The 18,500-nt window shown below is 39.8% G+C and overlaps 1 protein-coding gene across 1 annotated transcript in view; it reads right to left on the bottom strand.

The window, feature by feature from the left end:
• Positions 1-4,270: 4,270 nt before the first annotated feature.
• Positions 4,271-18,500, bottom strand: part of Capn6 (calpain 6) — a 16,761-nt gene continuing 2,531 nt past the window's right edge. The window contains exons 2-12 of the mRNA XM_055604980.1: positions 12,039-12,170; positions 10,464-10,672; positions 9,770-9,962; positions 8,836-9,029; positions 8,529-8,606; positions 8,249-8,435; positions 6,722-6,844; positions 6,352-6,554; positions 5,703-5,824; positions 4,987-5,123; positions 4,271-4,453 (exon numbers count right to left, since the gene is read on the bottom strand). Of these exons, the coding sequence (XP_055460955.1) occupies positions 4,271-4,453; positions 4,987-5,123; positions 5,703-5,824; positions 6,352-6,554; positions 6,722-6,844; positions 8,249-8,435; positions 8,529-8,606; positions 8,836-9,029; positions 9,770-9,962; positions 10,464-10,672; positions 12,039-12,170 (1,761 nt within the window). The remainder of the gene's footprint in view (positions 4,454-4,986; positions 5,124-5,702; positions 5,825-6,351; positions 6,555-6,721; positions 6,845-8,248; positions 8,436-8,528; positions 8,607-8,835; positions 9,030-9,769; positions 9,963-10,463; positions 10,673-12,038; positions 12,171-18,500) is intronic.

Here is an 18,500-nt window from a genome sequence, read left to right as displayed (position 1 = left end):
TTTTCCAAATTTTGTATAAAGTAAATCAAGCAGTCCAGCTTCTTTCACTCAGCTTAGTTATTCTGTAATGCATAAATTCATCCCAATATATCCTTGATACACATATATACAATCTTCTTACATACACACACACATATATGGGATAAAGTGTCCAAGGGAATATATTTCACAAGTCTTTTGCTTCATTCTTCATGAAGAATTGATGATACCTCACTGGTAACATGTGATTTTACCAATGTTATCACTTTCTGTTATGCAACCTATTTTATTTTAAAAAGGGCCCAGGTTTGAGGGTCAAATGGATATTTTGGCCCTCCCCTGTTGCTTTCTAGCTGAGCAACTGTGAGCAAATTCTTTCATATCTCTTTTCTTTACCTTCTTTATCTTAAAGAAGGAAGAATGATGGTGATTTGTGTGAACATTAAAATAAAATTTCCCTGTGCAAATGTAGCAGATGGGCAGCTTGGGCGTCATGTGGATTCCCTAGTTAAGGGTGGTGCTGGCTGTCTCTAACATAGACTCTGTTGACTGCTTTCTGATCACTCCCTCTAGTGGGGCTACCTTGCCATAGGGATAGAGGATTAGCTCAGTCCTCATATGACTTAAAGAGCTGAGGTGTGTCCAGGGGTATCCCCTTTTCTGAGGAGTAGGAGAAGGAAGATAGGGAGGAGGAGGAGGTAGAGTGGAACCAGCAAGAGAGGAGGGAGATGGCTACAATTAAGATGTAAACTCAATTAATTATTTAAAATAAAAAAAATGAAATCCCATGTATAAATAATTTAACATGGGACGAAAATGCACAGCAGATATATACTAAAAAAATTGAGATCTCTCTCTCCTTCTCCCTCTAATGGTTTCCCTGTGTAGCCTTGGCTGTCATAGATTCACTTGTTAGCTGGCCTGGAACTCATAGAGACCTGCCTGCTCCTGCCTCCCTGAGTACTGGAATTAAAGGCCTGCACCACAAGGCCATGTGTGCTTATCTCTCTCTTAAGTTTTTTTTTTTCCTTTTTTATCTTTTGTTTTGTTAATTTTTTATTTTTATATTAATTACAATTTATTCACTTCGTATCCCGGCTGTGGCCCCTCCCCTCATCTCCTCCCAGTCCCACCTTCCCTCCCTCTTCTTCCCCTATGCCCTTCCCCTAGTCCACTGAAAGGGGAGGTCCTCCTCCCATTCCATCTGACCATAATCTATCAGGTCTCATCAGGACAGGTTGCATTGTCTTCCTCTGTGGCCTAGCAAGGCTGCACCTCCCAGGGGGAGGTAATCAGAGAGCCTGTCACTGAGTTCATGGCAGAGACAGCCCCTGCTCCTCTTGCTGGGACCCCACTTGGAGACTGAGTCTATGTACTACATCTGAGCAGGGGTTTTAAATCTTTCTCTCTTTTTTTCTTTACATCCCAATCAGCTCCTCCCTCCTCTCCTCCAGGTCTCACCCTCCCACCCTCTTCGCCCTTTCCCTCCTCAACTTCTCCTCAAAAGAAGGGAGACTCTTTTGCCCCCATGCCAACCGCCCCCAGCATGTCAAGTGGCATCAGGACTAAGTGCATCCTCTTCCATTGAGGCCAGACAAGGCAGCCCAGCTAGCGCAAAGGGTTCCAAAATTTTCATACTTAAGAATGTGTTGTGCGGGGCGAGAGAGATGACTCAGCCTTTAAAGGCTAGGCTCACAACAACAACAAAGTGTTGTGTCAATGTAGTTAATGTAGCTTGGTCCACATGTAAGTTCCCTAGTATGGAGAAGAGGTGCTGACTCTGACATGAACTCTGTTGCCTGCTTTGGGATCATTTTCCCCTGGTGAGGCTACCTCACCAGGCCACAGGGGAAGAGGATGTGCTCAGTCTTGATGCAACTTGATATGCTGGAGATGGGGGGATCCTTTCTAGGAAGAATAGGGGAAGAGGGATAGGGGGAATAGGGAGGGAGGGTGGGACCTGGAGAAGAAAGAAGGGTCTATGACAGAGTTTTAAAGTGAAGAAAGAAAGAAAGAAAGAAGGAAGGAAGGAAGGAAGGAAGGAAGGAAGGAAGGAAGGAAGGAAGGAAGGAAGGAAGGAAGGAAAGCTTAATTTTTAACCTTCCTTAGAAGTTAATTGTAATATCATAGTGCCATCTGATGACCATATAGAATGATTACATTATCATTATTTCTAATAATATTCTATAGTATTTAAACCTGTAATGTGTTCTGGAATAACATCATAAGAAGCAAAAGTGAAGGCTGCATTTCAGAGTTGTTTTGCTGAGTGAGACCACTTGCCTGGGAGGCATTCATTTAAATAAAGAGTGATAGTTTGAGGGAAATAAGAACTATTTCCTAGTCTGCCCTAGCATGAACAGATGGCAGGTTGAATGCACAAGCAGATACATTGAAGACTCCATATCCATTAGAGTCTGAAGAAGATTTAGAAAGAAAGTTGCTGTTTTCTCTTGTTATGAGATCTTCCTTTGGACAGCTTTGGGCTTGAGTCTAGCTCCAGGGAGGTTTCAATAGTATGTAACCCCAACTATCACCCTAAAAATAGAAGGCCCTTCACAATTCTACCATTCACCAACCATCTACTGAAACAACTGCACCATCAGAGTTCAGGTGATGTCAGGCTCTAATAGTCTCAGTCTCAGTGAACTCGGGCCTCTAATTAAATTTTAAAAAAGCCTCTTCACATCATCACAAATCATCACAAAGGAATGATTTGGATTAGGACTGAAATCGTCAGACTCACCATTGGGCTACAGTTTCACAAAGCACACACCACCCGTGCTTCCAATAGCTCTGAAGCATGTCTCAATAGATGACCACCCTTGCCATCCCTCTGGCACCATTAATTAGTCAAAACTTGTCAATGTGTTGAATGTAAATTTTATTGTGATTTTTTTTTTTTTTGGTGTAAGGCAGTATGGTGAAAGCACTATAAAAGTTACAAATACTGCAAAATGTGAATGAAAATGAACAAGCTAAAATAGAGAAAGAAATACAAAATGTATTTTTAAATGAATGCGTGTTGAACTAGACTAAGTACTACAACTATGTGTATTTGCATCGTTGCAGAAGGGCTGAAATAATGTTGGGGTGGGCTTTGGGGTTAAGATTTGAAAGAACTTTATGGAGGAAGTGGAATTTAGGCTGGGCCTTGAATAAGGGCAGAATGCTAATAAATGAGAATGAAGGGATGAACATGTAATGACTAATTCACAAGGAAATTTTGGTGACATACTAAAAACAAAGCCCTGGGGAGTGGAGCATCCCATCAGAGGCAAAAGCCTGGTGGATCTGCACGGGACCCAGGCTCCCAAGTTCCCATATAGAGTTTTCAGTACAGTGATGATATTAGGAAGTCCAGGGCAATGGGCTTGTTTGTAAATGTAGCAGCAGCAAGAGGTTTCACATTGTAGTCAGGGACCCCGAACTGGCTGTGCTGTCTCTGAATAGATTCTTTTATCTTTTTGGTGTATGTGATAACATCACCAGTCCTTACTCTTGCCCACTGACTGTCTGAATGGTAGTTCGTGTGCACTTACGTGTGTGTGTGAGTGTAGGTGTGTGTGGATGGGTGAGGGACTAAGGCTTTGTCTCACCCTGCAGCTTCTTCTATTTTTTCCCTCTCATGGCACACAGCTGGCTTCCACATTGCTGAAGCTCAAGCTCTTATGACTGTCTCAGCTTCATTGAACTCCAGCTCTTGATTTAGCACCTAGGAAGCTTCTGCAACATGAAGGCAAAACACTGAGGGGAAGTGACTTGAGTTAGGCAGGACCACATTTTCTGGAGGTGGTGGTGGTGATAGAGGTAAGGGCTGAGACTGTTAAAGTCAGCTCTGGCTACTGGTGAAGTGTTGCTCGTAAATCTGTAGTGTCAATCAGGAGCTGGATGTCAGGCTAGACCAGCTTGGCCTTGATCACCTCTCCCTCTTCTTCAACATGCCCTACAGGGAAAATATGCTGGGCAGGTGGAAACAGCAAAGACACACATAGGATGTTCAGATTTTTGTTATTGTCCCATTGAATCTCACCTCTGGAAGCCCTAAGGATCTTTTTTCAGCAAACATGTGTATGATCTCCAGATGGGACTGTCACCTCCCCTGTCCAGCTGCTAGAGGTATATAGGTTATATAGCTACTGATACTACTTGGGTCAGGAGGTATGGGAAATATCAGAAAGGAGGAACATGAATAAGTGTGGAGTTTGAATAATTGTGAATCTGAAGTGAAGACCTGGTGCCTGACCAAAAAAAAAGATGAAAACTGTCATGATGCTCTTATATTGAATGCTTAGAGCTCAGTGAGATCATCGCTGGAGATAACTTTGAAGCTGATGTGGCCTTGCTTCACTTTGGCAGTGGGACCACCCTTTTTACGCAGGTACAGAGATTTCAGATCACGGCAGTCACTGGGGTCAGCATCCAGAGTAACCTGCCCCAGGAACTGATCGCAGAATTTTCTGCTGTTCCACACCTAAAGACACAAATTAAGAAAGTGAAGATCAATAACAAACTTGGATACTGATGGAACTAGTGACATCTAGAATGTACATCAAGAAACTTGTTTATTTTTTTCTTTGATTAAGATGATAATGTTCAGAACAAAATAAATTAAAGTAGATCAAGCATTCGTGGGTTTGTTAAATAAAAGCAGCTAAGCAGAAGTATTAAGCCAGAAATACTGCCAGACTAAGGTTATCCATACAAACCTAGCAGAATAGGGGTTAACAGAACTAAAAAATACTTCCTTTCATGGGACTTTATAGTACATGTGCCCACAAGTGTAGTCAAAAGCATATGGTCTTCTGGAAATAAAGCCAAGAACTTTAAGTCACAGATGAATAATGAAGCCAGTGTTTTGCTTAATGAGAAGTATTCTGAGTACAAACCAAATAAATAATAGATAGCCTTTGCTCTGCATCCTAAAAATATGAGATAGTTGGGAGAATCTGATATGTGGTAGAGAACCTACTGCCCCCCCCCCCAAGTTCCCTTGTTCAGTCTTACCTGGATGATAATAGGAATGTCAGTGGTCCTTCTGTAGAAAATGGCCTGCGTGTCAAAAACGGCATGCACAGTATTCTTCTGGACAGGGGAACGGACTTCTTCCTTCCCACATTTGATGACCAGATATGGATTTACAGCTGGAACAAAGAAACATTTGGTTCTGCTTTTATTTTTTCTTTGTTTGTTTTGTTTCTGTTTGTAACACAGTGATTAAATTTTCCTTCATGGAGATGAAAGAAGCTATAATTTCACAAAGTCCATTCTGGACATTTTTACTTATCTGGAACACCAAAATGATGCAGAACTGAGTGTGTTTTCTCTTTCCTTTCCTTTTTCCTTTCCTTTTTCCTTTCCTTTCTTTTCCTTTCCTTTTTCCTTTCTTTTTCCTTTCCTTTCCTTTCCTTTCCTTTCCTTTCCTTTCCTTTCCTTTCCTTTCCTTCCCTTCCCTTTCCTTTCCTTTCCTTTCCTTTCCTTTCCTTTCCTTTCCTTTCCTTTCCTTTCCTTTCCTTTCCTTTCCTTTTCCATATATAATAGAAAAGAAAAGTGATCACTTTGTAGACAGTTCCCCCACAAAGTTCCATTCCATTCTCTACCAGAGTTAAAATCTCTGGACTGAAAACACCAATGGAGATAGGAATTGCTGATAATGTGTTCCAGCCATATATTCAGTAACCAAAACAGAAGTTTGCTTTCCTGGACACCGATGTAGTTCTTACTTTCATTGGCATACTTCTTCTCCAGGCCCTCAGCACTGTGAACAGTGATCTGTGTAACCACCTTTGGGTAGCCACGTGCCAGATTCCAGCAAGACATCTTGGGCATGTCCAATGTCAGTTCCCTAGAACATTAAAAAAATGCATCATCTCATGATGAAATGGACCTGCCTAAATTGACTTCATTGTTGAAACATGTAAGTTGTGACTTATATTTTTATGGGAGTGGCTTCTTTTTTTCTGGTTTATAGGACTGACACTTAAAGAACAGTGTGGGTACAGCTGGAGTAAAGCATAGTTTAGGCCATCTGGCACTAAGAACTAGGTTTAGGAGCAATGAAGAATGCCAGAAACTCAAGGAGAAGATATAACCAATCAGAGAACAGAAGATAAAATACAAGGGGCAGAGCTTAAAAGAGAAGCCCCTTCCCCTTAAATGCCAGATCAGAATTCTAAATCTCAGATCTCCATTAGAGAATTTTCCTTAGCTCCACTCTGAGAAATATTTTAACACTTTCATTTCAGTTAGTGAGATCCTAGTTGAGCATATTGTCTCATTGAGGATAGGCATAGAGGAATATGGGTAAAAGGTTTAGGATCAGAATAAAAGAAGAGAACAAGGGGCTGGAAGAGCATCACAATAAAACTGAACCTGAGCTGAACAGGCACTTCAGAGAAGATCCTCAGTAGAAATTCGCTGGTGCGGCCGTGCTGGAACATGGTTGGAACAAGCACATAGTTGCCCTTCTTCAGATACTTGCTCAGAAACACAGTACGGGTGTCAATATAGGTGGAAGTCCCAGCACGTTCCTGAATATACAGGTGGTGGAGGCGGAACCTACGATTCATCTCCACCTAGAAGCCAAGAAGTGGAAGCATTCCATTCTATTAACATCAGAGCTTTTCTATTAGAAGATCCCACTTCTACAGTCTTCTTTAGCCCTTCATAATTGGCCTAACTCTAAAACCTCCTAACTTAGGTTGAATGCTCTTACTCTTTCTGCTCTGAATGCTGTTCTCACCTTGAAGAGCTCAAAACCAATGATGTAATTGTCAGGTCTTCCCATTCGGCGGTAAGTACGGAGGTCCTTTTGTTGCAGTGACATGATAACCTTATGGCCGTCCTCAGGCACGGTGAAGATGTACTGATGGTAAGAGGCCATCAAAAAGATGAATTAGCACTCCCACTTAAGATAATCTAGCCTAAATTTGGGGAAATCAAATTCTATAATGGGAAGCAGAGTCTCCAGTTAATTTCTGGGCTTTACTATTGACCAGAAAATGACATAACAGGAAATTAATTCACATCTAAGTAAAGATCATTATAATTACTTCTCATTATGGCATCCAGCATAGACTGAAAACTCCATTTTTAGGGCTTTGGTGTCAAAGTCGGTAAGTTTTAATATATATGTTCCTGATAAGTTATTATTTTCTTCTTTTTATTATAACTTCGTGTTTAAAGCTAGATACAGAAATATTCCAGAATTCACAAAAACAGAAAGCATTCTTATTTGACTCAATAAGACTTTGCCACACAGCTATGACATGTGTGCAATCAAGGCAAGGGCCCTACATGTCAAACTGGTGTATACACATACAGAAAAGCAATTCACCAAGTTTGGTACAGTGGTGTGGTACCTGAAACATTTCTAGAGTTTGTAAGTGGAAGTGAAGTAGAGGAGGGGTAACAATAATGAACGTTATTTAGGGACAACTAAGATGAAAAATATGAAGAAGCTTATGAGTTAAGTAAGCCAATTTTCCTAGCCTTAGTGTTCTCCAAAATGCCTGGCCAATGAGACCTGTAGGGATAGAGATAGATATGTCCTTGGACAGTGAGGAAACAACCCAACCATAGTTATGTCTGCTATGCTTTAGCACATCTTCATGCAGGCTACTATAAATTCAGGGTGCAGATGCTTGTGAGAGTCTTGTTGTTTTCTTGGAATGTTCCTGGCCAGGCCACCTATAATGTCACCTATAATAGGATTGTGGTGGTAAATAGAGTGAAGGAAAAACTGATGGGGCAGTGATGTAAATCCTGAGGAGGGGGAAATGACCTCATTCTCAAAGAGAAAAAGCAAAATGATGGGTTTCAGAAATGTAACCTATATAAAAAGGATTAAAAATATAATGTGTGTTTCAAGTGAACAATTGAGCAGTAAAGGCAAATTAGGAAGAACTGAAACAACATCTCTCTCTGCTATGTGAGACCATGCTCTCTATGTGAGACAGATATTCTCTCTACTATGAGAGACCATCATCAGAAAGCAGGAGTTACAAGCTTTAACATTCAGAACAGGAGAGAGGCAGCTGGAGAAACTGACTCAGATTTGAACATGTTACCAAGGTAAGTCTCTGCAAAGATACCTTGTTTTCTGGGTCTTACAATCATCTGAGTCAATCCCTGGGGATAATAGTTGATGACTATTATGCAATAGATTCAAAGACCTGATACTGAATGAATACTCTGGAGAGGACTAAAGTGAGATCTGATTCTTACTGATTCAATAGCTTGGAGGCAAAGAACAGTAATTGATTTTAACCTGAGGATTCTGCAGAAAGGTATCACGGTTGTTATAGCAGCCTCCTGATCGGTTCATCAGAGGGTCATCATCCACAGTCCAACATCCCACCACTGATTCCAACTCCTTGCGGCCAAAAACAGGGTTATTCACATTGCGGCAGACATTCAGTTTATGAAAGTTGTGGCAAAAATCTTCCAGACTCATCCTAAATGGAAGGAACAGGGAAAGAAAGAAAAATGGTACTTGGTCTGCCTTTCTAGTAAGAGACACAAATTCCTGTAGCAGAAAGACTTCTCACCAAAATTCTCCATCATCAGACATCACAAGACCCAGATTCTTGCGATCTGTTACAGTCAGTTGCTGCCACTCTTCGGAACTAAAAGCAAATAAAGGATAAAAAAAAAAATATGTCAGTGTTCTTGCCAGGAAGTCAAAAGAAGAGAATACATGAGAACCAGGCCTAGTGTATTTTATCTCTGGCTGGGTTGCAGACCACAGTCCTGACTAAAGCTCAGAGATATTCCTGTTGATAGCTCATGATCAATCTAGACGGCTAGGTTTGGAAGAATCACAGAGCTTTGGAGGTGTAGTGAACTTTCACTCACATTTCACTCCAGGGGCCACTCCATTCTTGTCTTCCCAATGGGTTCCTCAGGCGAACCATGTACAGCTTCTCAGCACTGAAGACTTCGACAAGTCTTTCTCCAAGGCGGAACTTGCGAATATCAGTCATGGTATAGGTGTAACCCTTCAGTAGACCCCAGTCTGTTTCAACTTCTTGTTCCTCTTGGCTAGGTGACTGAAAGCAAAGAAAGATACATAAGAACATAGGAATTAGAAGACCCCAGTCTCGATCCCCTTCTATCTTGGTTGGTTCATGCCAGTATGATTGAATGAAGTTCTTCCCCAGGTAAATGGAAATCTGATCCTGATATATAGTTTATTACAAAAGTAAACAAAAGAGAGAAAATAAAGTAACCAGACAAATTACTTTAAAATTCCAATGGAAGGGGAGGAGGACCTCCCCTATCCGTGGACTTGGAGAGGGGCATAGGAGGAGATGAGGGACAGAGGGTAGGATTGGGAAGGAAGGAGGGAGAAGGCTACAGCTGGGATACAAAGCGTATAAACTGTAATTAATATTAAAAACTTAATAAAAAAAGAAAAATCCAAATTCTAAATAATTACTGCCCTACATAAATATGAAATGTGATTCAAAAAATGTGGTAGGGACAATCTATTTTTTGAGGGAACAGTTATAACTTCAGGAGCCAAGACGATAGTAATAATTTACCAAAAGTTATTTACAACACCTTTGATGGTGCCTTTGCTCTCAGTGGAATGACTTTTCAAAGGGATTAAAAAAAAATCAATGTTCCTTAGTCTCCAAGCCAGGACTCCATAACTATGTTAGCTTTCTGAGTCTCATTATTTGACTCTTATGTGAATCTTTGGGTTTACTACAATGTTCCCAACTAAATATTTTTATCCTTTGTGCCAGACATGAACATAAAATGTTTGTTTTGGGTGAACACAAACCTCAATGGAGCAGCAAATTAGACCTCCTTTGGTGAATGTTTTGTACAGTTCTCTGAACAGCTTGTACTTCTCCTCAACAAGGTCCATGTATCTGCCTTTCTGCATGTCAACAATCTCAGCCAATGTGCCCGTGAAGTCCATGATGATATCAGTGATGGTCAAACCATCCAAAGCCTCATAACAGCCCAGCAGCCTGGAAGCAGAGTTATGTCAGGAAGATGAATTATCCACGTCACTGGCATCATTTTCCCAAGAATTAAAACAATTCCTGCTCAGCCTTTACCAGCTGGCTTTTCTCTGCATATGACGTGGGAAATACTCTGAGATTATGATACAATTAAATATTTCTAAGCTTAGGCTACGTTGATAAATGCTAGTCCATACAGAAACTTCTTCCTACAGGCAGGTGAAAGACAAGGTTAAAAGCAGATAGCAATTCCATGTGAATTTCAGATTCACAACCTGAAAAGTTATATAGGAGACCTAAGATTAACAGAAACCAGAGCAGTTGATTCCTCTGTCATCTATGAACTCTGAGAGGCAGGCTCAAGGCTAGAGAAATGTTATTAACTTACAGAGATGCAGCCCAGTTTGAACTCTGGGGTTGAATGGAGGGAGAATGAGTGTTCAAAGACAAATATAATCTCTTTTTCTTCATGTATCATGACCAGAGAGTAGTTAACCCCCTCCTTACTTTGCATAAGCTTTTTCCAGTAGAGCATTCCAAAACTCATTCATGGAGGTGGAGAATGAGAAGACCAGATCTCCATTGATGGTGGGCAGCAAATCATCAATCACCACCTCCGTCCATTCTCCAAAGTGCCAGAAACGGAAGCGAAATATTCCAGCATATTTTTCTGGCTTTCGAGGATCCCACTCCTGTTCCTTATGGTTGGGAATTGTCTAGAAAGGTGAGAACATTTAGTCCAGTATTACTCACAAGACAATATCCAGATATAGAGATTATAGTGAATTCCTGGAAAAACCATATAGCAAATGGAAGTTTTCCATATATACTTGCTTTGAGACTAGGTTATAAGAACCTAGGATATGGTATCTTGTCCACAACTTCTGTTTGCTTGGATTAGTTTTGCTGTCTGTGTTATCACCATATCTGCCATTACTGCTCTAAATACATCTGATACTGGAAAGACAGCTGCAGGGGTTCCTATAGATAATCAATAAACTAGATGATAGACTATCCACATAGATTCATGATCAAATGTTTAAATACAAGAACAGGACATTAAAAAGTAAGATGAGAGCTGCAGAGATGGCTCTGATTGAGAGAATTTACTCCTTAATCATCAGTACTGGAGTTGGATCCCAGTACACAAGTAAGAAGTCAAGTGTCCCTGCCACAGCTTGTGACCCCAGCTCCTCAGAAGGGAGAGACAGGAGGATTTAGGGAATGCGATAGCTTTCAGATTCATGGACAAAAACATCAGTTCTGCTTCAGAGATAGACCTTGCCTCAAAATGAATAAGTCAAGAGTGTAAAATCAAGTCACCAAATGCACTCTTCTAGCCTCCATGAGTGAACATAGAGTGCACACACATGTATTCATGCACATGTCCTCACACACATAAGCAATAGAATAAATCTTAAAATTGAAACCATTGAAAATACAACACTTACTCTGTTTGCCCTGTCTAGAGTGTCATGTATATTTTTTATTCTACATAATTCAGATTTTAATCATGTTATTAATAAAAATCACATTTTTGAAATTCAATTTTTATAACAATTGCACACAAATAACCAAAATCTATTTTTATGAGTAGAACGCTTATTGACATAAGTCAAATGTTCTTTGTTATTTTGAATTTTATCTGAATATTAAAGGATTCTTGTACTATTAATAATTTATTAAGACTCTTTCAGAGACTCCTTTCTATTTTTCTCACATTTTCTGTTATGCACATATGTGTTAATGACTTTTAGCTCCTACTTGTTTCATAACAAGTTAATGCAAATAATACAATATGAAGAAATATTGAGTCAAAACACTACAAGTGACAAGAAAAGAGCAGGTAGTATATGTGACAAAGCAAGTACAGCGAAATGTCAATATTAGAATCTAGTGTATATGCATTTCCACTGTAAAACACACCTTGTCTTTATTTGTGAAAACTCTTACAACAGAAACGAGTTACTATGTTCTAGCTTCAAGAAATAGAATGATCTTGAAAAGCTATGAGCTGATTTTCTGTCAAGTTATTCAAGAAGAAAATGGGAATAAACTAAGATCCCACAGAAAAGTTAATACCTTTGTCCAGTGTGACTCCTGAACAGCCAAACAGGAAAATGCAGGGATCATTGACTTGTTCCCCAGTCTTCCCTGGATCAGCTGATGGTTGCTGATGTTACCCACAATCAGATGGGGGTCATCAGAAATGTCCTGGGGATATAGTAATTGATTATGCAGGAGTCAAGGAGAAGTTGAAGAGTCACTAGAAGCTGAGCTAAGTCTTTATAAAGGAGAAAGGGTTGAGTGACGCTCAGGTTTTTATAGATGGGATAAAGGAAAAGTTGGGGAGATTGGTGGTAAAAACACAAAGCAGTGGATAATTTGCACAGAAAAAAGGCTGAGTGGGGAATGAGTGAAGCTATGGAAGAAGAGAATGGAATGAGATAGGATGGCTTGTGGTGCTAGAAGGCCTTTGTCATTGGGCTTTGGAAACATTTTCACCACAGCAGTGAACACTGACTAGAAGACTAGAAGAATTTGCATGCTGCATTCTAATCTCATTTTTGTCAGGATGAGATTTCCCTGAAGTATCAATGCTTGGAAGGAGGATTACCTTTAAGCGACAAGGTCTAATAGAAGTGAACATTAGTGCACCTGTCTCTTTAAGATGATGAGTCCTATAGGAGACCATACAGGAAGTCCTATTCTAACACAAAGCAAAGCTAACAGCAGTTTCTATGACAACCAGCTTTCCCATCCCTCACCTTTGTATGAATACAAATGACAGTAGCATTAATAGCAGGTGTTAATAGACCATTCACAGGACTATTTCAAAGGACACTGTCCCCACAGTGTATATTCCAAAATTATCTAGCCAAAGAGTGGTGGCAGTATTTGCTGGGAGAATATATGTGTATTTTTATTTCAGTATATAATTAGCTGGTCATTCCCACTGTGAATAGGAGAAATGAAAGCTAAATAGTGTAACTGCAACAAAATAGAATGAAAACAAGATGAACCTATTTTCATAGTATATTTAGTGCCTAAAGAGAAAGAATCCCATAAGTTCCTTAGGTGATGGAATGGATTCCACAGTGAGTGACAGAATACTTGAGTTGACTACTGATTGGTCACTGGACAAGTAAGAGACAATGAGGTGTAGCAGATAGAGAGACAGATATAAGCCAAGGAAAAGCACTCTACAGGACATCATGTAATTACAGACATGATGTGACTCAGAGCGTTAACACTTGCAGAGCTCAAAGACATCAAATCCCAATTAAGTCTTGATAAATGGAAACAGTTTCATGGAAGTGGTTGTTGGCCCATAAGTTGACCTTCTGTATATCTTGTTAAAATAAATCCAAGTTACAAATAGAAAGAAAATCTAGGCACACACCCTTTAAATTATTAAATAGAAAGCAATTTCTTTTTTCTGGTACACAATGTCTAGTTTTTTTTTTTTTTTTAATGGATATACTTCTTGATGAAGCACACTACAGAGTGAAGCATTCCATACATCTGTTTGAAGCCAAAAAAAGCTCTAGAAAGAAATAGGCATTCTGGGCACTGACACATCCAAACTGAAAATTAACTGGGCATCGACCTGCCAAAAGGAGCCTGTTAGGTGGCTTTGTCAGATATGAGTCTGCTGGCCTTTTTTGTTTCTCACTGTCTTTTGTCTTGGGAGACTACTTCTATCTTACTAAATATTTTATGGTTTGTCAGCTGCTTTTCTTTGAGCATAGATCAAGTGTGTTGGAGGAATCAAATTCTGGTGCTTCTTCTCTCCATTTCTCTGCTTTATCTAACATGAAATTAAGAAGCATTGCCGTTACTCCCTCAGTCGGACATTACCACTTTATTTGGAACAAGATATTAAATTATGCCCTAACTTCTTGGATACAGATGAAACAGAGGATTGCTTCCTAGCATAGAAAACAGCCAAATGAGTATTGATAGGTGGAAAAAATGCTTTAATATATTTTAAGGCAAATTAGTTGCTGGTTTCATGTGGAGTTGCTAGGAGTTGGAGTTACTTTTGCAATGTGTTTAATTGAGATAAGCAGGAACCTACACCTAGTCAATAATTTTAATATGTGAACTTCTCAGATAAGGGAGTAAAAAGACACACAAACAGATGCAAAATGAAGAGCTGGGTTATTAGTATCCTCTTTGAATGACTTGAATACAATTATTATCAATAGCATGCTTTACAATCTTATAATACCTGTTCAAAATTTCATGTGGAATACTTAAGAGTGTGTTTTAAAACACAGTTAAAATCATAGGCTAGCAAAACCAGGAGAAAATTTAAAGACTCTCTAGATTTCTTATTTTACAGTGAAAGAAACAGGTTGATCAGATAAGAGCAGCCACTTGAGTCTCTAGTTATCTATCTAATCACTAGGACATCTCGGTTTAGAACTTTGATTCTTCATAAAAGCGTAATATTAAAGAAGGGAGAGGATGGACATCAGAAGAAGGAAAAAACAGGAAACAACCTAGGAACCTGCCACAGAGGGCCTCTGAAAGGCTCTGCCCTGCAGATTATCAAAGCAGATGTTGAGACTTATGGCCAAATTTTGGGCACAATACAGGGAATCTTATGAAAGACATGGGAAATAGTAAGATCTGGAGAGGACAGGAGGTCTACAAGGAGAGCAACCAAACCAAAAATTTGAACACAGGGGTCTTTCCTGAGACTCATACTCCATCCAAGTACCATGAGTGGAGATAACTTAGAAACCCTGCACAGATGTAGCCCATGGCAGTTCAGTGTCCAAGTGGGTTCCATAGTACTGGGAACAGGGACTGTCTCTGACATAAACTGATTGGCCTGCTCTTTGATCACCTCCCCCTGAGGGGGAAGCAGCCTTACCAGGCCACAGAAGATGACAATGCAGCCACTCCTGATGAGACCTAACAGACTAGGATCAGAAGGAAGAAAAAGAAACCCTCCCCTACCAGTGGACATGGGGAGGGGCATGCATGGAGAAATGGGAGGAAGGGAAGTATTGGGAGGGGAGGAGGGAGGGAACTAGAGGGGGGATACAAACTAAATAAAGTGTAATTAAAAATAAAATTAAATTAAAATTAAAAAAATCAATTCACAATTTTGTGGCATCCCAGATAAAAACAATGGCATAATGCCATTTTAAATAAAGATTTCTTTTCACTTCAAAAAAAAAAAGGTATTCATGGTGTCAGCTGGCCCATCCCTTTCTCTTTAAGCTTGTCAATGATCCTCTGCAGGGGGATAATATTGGGCAGCTACCCCATTGAGATCTATCCCAATATTGTATACTCTTTGCTCAACACTCCATTATTTGGAAGATTTTCTGAACTCTTGGATTTAAAAGAACATCACCCATAAGCACTGATTTCTAGAATTCAATAAATCAGTCTTGTAACTACATGCAAGTACCACTATGTGGGAGACATGAAACAAGTCTTTCTAAAGACATAGCTTATGCCTCTTACACAAAACATTAAAAGACTAGAAAACAGCCAAAGAGTTAGAAAAGATTAAAATGAGTCAATGCAAATCCAACAGCACTAATAACTTTCCAGAAAAAAAAGAAAAATAATGAAATGGCTCTTAAGTGACTTTTACTGTGTATTAGGATACACTGGATGTCTTCCTGTTAAACTTAAAGGAAGGTTGGACTATTTTTCTGTAACTCCAACCTGAGATGCAGAGCATAGACAGGACAATTCAGACTGAGCCATGCTGGTGTGGTAGAAATGGGGTTCAATAAAAGGCCACAGCTCATATATCCATACTGTCAGGGTGACTTCAGAGTAGTGAGGAGATATAGAAGAGGCTGTGTTCCTAATGGCTCCAGATGTGCTGGCATGGTTAAAGGGATTCTTGAACTGAGCTGTTTGGCAAAGCAAAATAATTCTTAGGTAAAATATACATAATACTAAGAAATTGAACATAAGAAAAGCTGGAGCATTCCCCAAATACTATCACCCCAAGATAAATGTTCTGTAAAAATCATATCTTTTCCAAGAAATATATTTGCCTGGCCGAACTTTGAGGAACATCTCAATTATTCTCACCTCATCCCTATTCCCAGAAATCTCTGATGGGAAGAGACACACAATTACAAGATCTGTAGCCCTGCAAACATTACTCTATTTGCAACAGTTAAATGCAGACCTTTAGCATTTCTTTATGCAAGGAAGGCAAAAAGAATTGAGATTCAGGGTAAAACATCAGGAACCACAGAAATATAAAATATTTCTTAAATAACCAGCATCCAGAAGAATGGAGGCAAGTCTTTTCCACACTATCTGTGTAAACAATAGAAAACACAGAGCCACTTTCTGTGGAAGACATGATGTCTGGAGACCAGAGAAAATTCATGAGCCATCTTAGTCAAAATTCTCTACCAAGGTTTCACAGTTCAACAGTAGATGGAAATTTTATTAGCACACAGGAGTATTGCTTCTATTGTCATTCCTTCGCTTGCTATCTTCTACCTAAACATAAATATTCTTCTTGGTATGATTTCCTTTATAAGATTTCCCCTGCCATTCTTATAACCATGATTTTAACCTGGAACTTCTTTACCCTCCTGTTTCACCCAGGTGATGTAGCAAAATGGCCACTGTGTAGAGTGCTCCATGAAGGAATACGATACAAAGCTCACTGGCGTTAGATGCAGAACTTAGAAGTTGACAAAGAGAGTTGACAGAAGATCTTGTGCAGGAGCCCTTTTCTTCTTCCACAGCTGGCTGCACAAATCCCCAGGAGGCTTTGTTTCATCTAAGTCAGGGATTAGATGTGTCTGACTCTGGGCCACTATTGTAGGTGGATATGAGTCAATCAGGAAAAAAGCCAGAGTGGTTGGAGAGAACTAGAGAAAAGATTTCTGTGGGAATTTGGCACATTGATTCAGCCTAAAATTTTTACCTGCAGACTCAAAATTACACTGAAATTTCCTGGAACTTTCCTGGAGATAACCTAGAACCCCTGCACAAATGTAGCCCATGGCAACTCAGTGTCCAAGTGTGTTCTATAGTAATGGGAACAGGGAATGTCTCTGACAGGAACTGATTGGCCTGCTCTTTGATCATCTCCCCCTGAGGGGGGAGCAGCCTTATCAGGACACTGAGGAAGACAATGCAGTCAATCCTGATGAGACCTGATAGGCTAGGATCAGAGGGAAGAGGAGGACCTCCCTTATCAGTGGACTGGGGAGAGGCATGGGGTGGAGAAGCGGAGGGAAGGTAGGATTGGGAGAGGAGGGGGAGAGAGCTACAGGGGGGATACAAAGTGAATAAATTGTAATTAATAAACAGAAAAAGAAATAACAAGCAAAAAAAAAAAAAAAAAAAAAAAAACGGTGGTGTTGAAAAGGTGCTTGGAAAGGCTGTCTTTGGGTTTCTTAACCTTTTCCAACACCAAGTTTCCAAGTAGAGAACATGGATTCATTTACGATGGAGCAGCATCAACACAATGAGGATAAATCAGAGTAGTGTTTGAAAGGAAGGTACATAAGTATATGTTTGTAAAAAGAGTCCCAAACAATACTATGATAGGAAGAACACTTGTTTGGGCTTTGAAGACCAGTCCTGGATTGATTCTTAGCTTGCCAGTGGTTGGACCCTTAGTGAATCTTTTTTTTTTCTTTCTTTCTAATTTTTTGTTTCTTGTGTAGCCTTGGCTGACCTGGACTCACTAGACTTGCTTTGTAAACCAGGCTGTCATTGCACTCACAGAGATCTGCCTGATTTTGCCTCCCTGAGTACTGGGTACTCCACCATGCCCCGCAATCCCTGAGTGAATCTTTACCTTCTTGGAAATCTTCATCAGCATGAAAGGCAAAATACCTATTGTTCACAGTCTTGTTTCTATATTTGGTGTGTGTGTGTGTGTGTGTGTGTGTGTGTGTGTGATTTGGGCACAAACATGACATCCATGTGGAGGTCAGATGACAACTTTTGGAAACTTGTTCTCTTTTTCCACCAGGTGGATTCCATAGACCAAACTCTGGTCTACAAGCTTCCTGGCAAAGTCTTACCCGATGAACCATGTTGCAGATGCCTGCTCTTTCATTTGATATATATATATATATATATATATATATATATATATATATATATATATTTTTTTTTTTTTTTTTTTTTTTTTTGAGACAGCATTTCACTGCATTGCCCTGGCAGTCCTGGAACTTGCTCTGTACACTAAGCTGGCCTCAAACTCAGAGATTTGACTGCCTCTGTCTCAAGAATGCTGAGATTAAAGGCAAGTGCCACCATGCCCAGCTCCCTGTTATTTTTTTTAAAACCAGGAAAGGGAATTACATCAAAGAAATTGTAACATACCTACCTTGCTAAACCATGGTTAGTAAAGATGAAGTGAATAATATATAAAGAACTCCAATATATAATGAAATCTATACTAGACGTGTCATAAATGCAATTCCTTTTTCCTTTCCTGTTGTGTTCATTCTCTACCCTTACACACACACACATACAAACACACACACACACACACACACACACACACACACACACACACACACA

Source organism: Psammomys obesus, unplaced genomic scaffold (genome assembly GCF_907164565.1).
Source record: "Psammomys obesus unplaced genomic scaffold, mPsaObe1.curated_primary_1811, whole genome shotgun sequence".
Taxonomy (NCBI): domain Eukaryota; kingdom Metazoa; phylum Chordata; class Mammalia; order Rodentia; family Muridae; genus Psammomys; species Psammomys obesus.
This window is presented reverse-complemented; position numbering and strand designations above follow the sequence as displayed.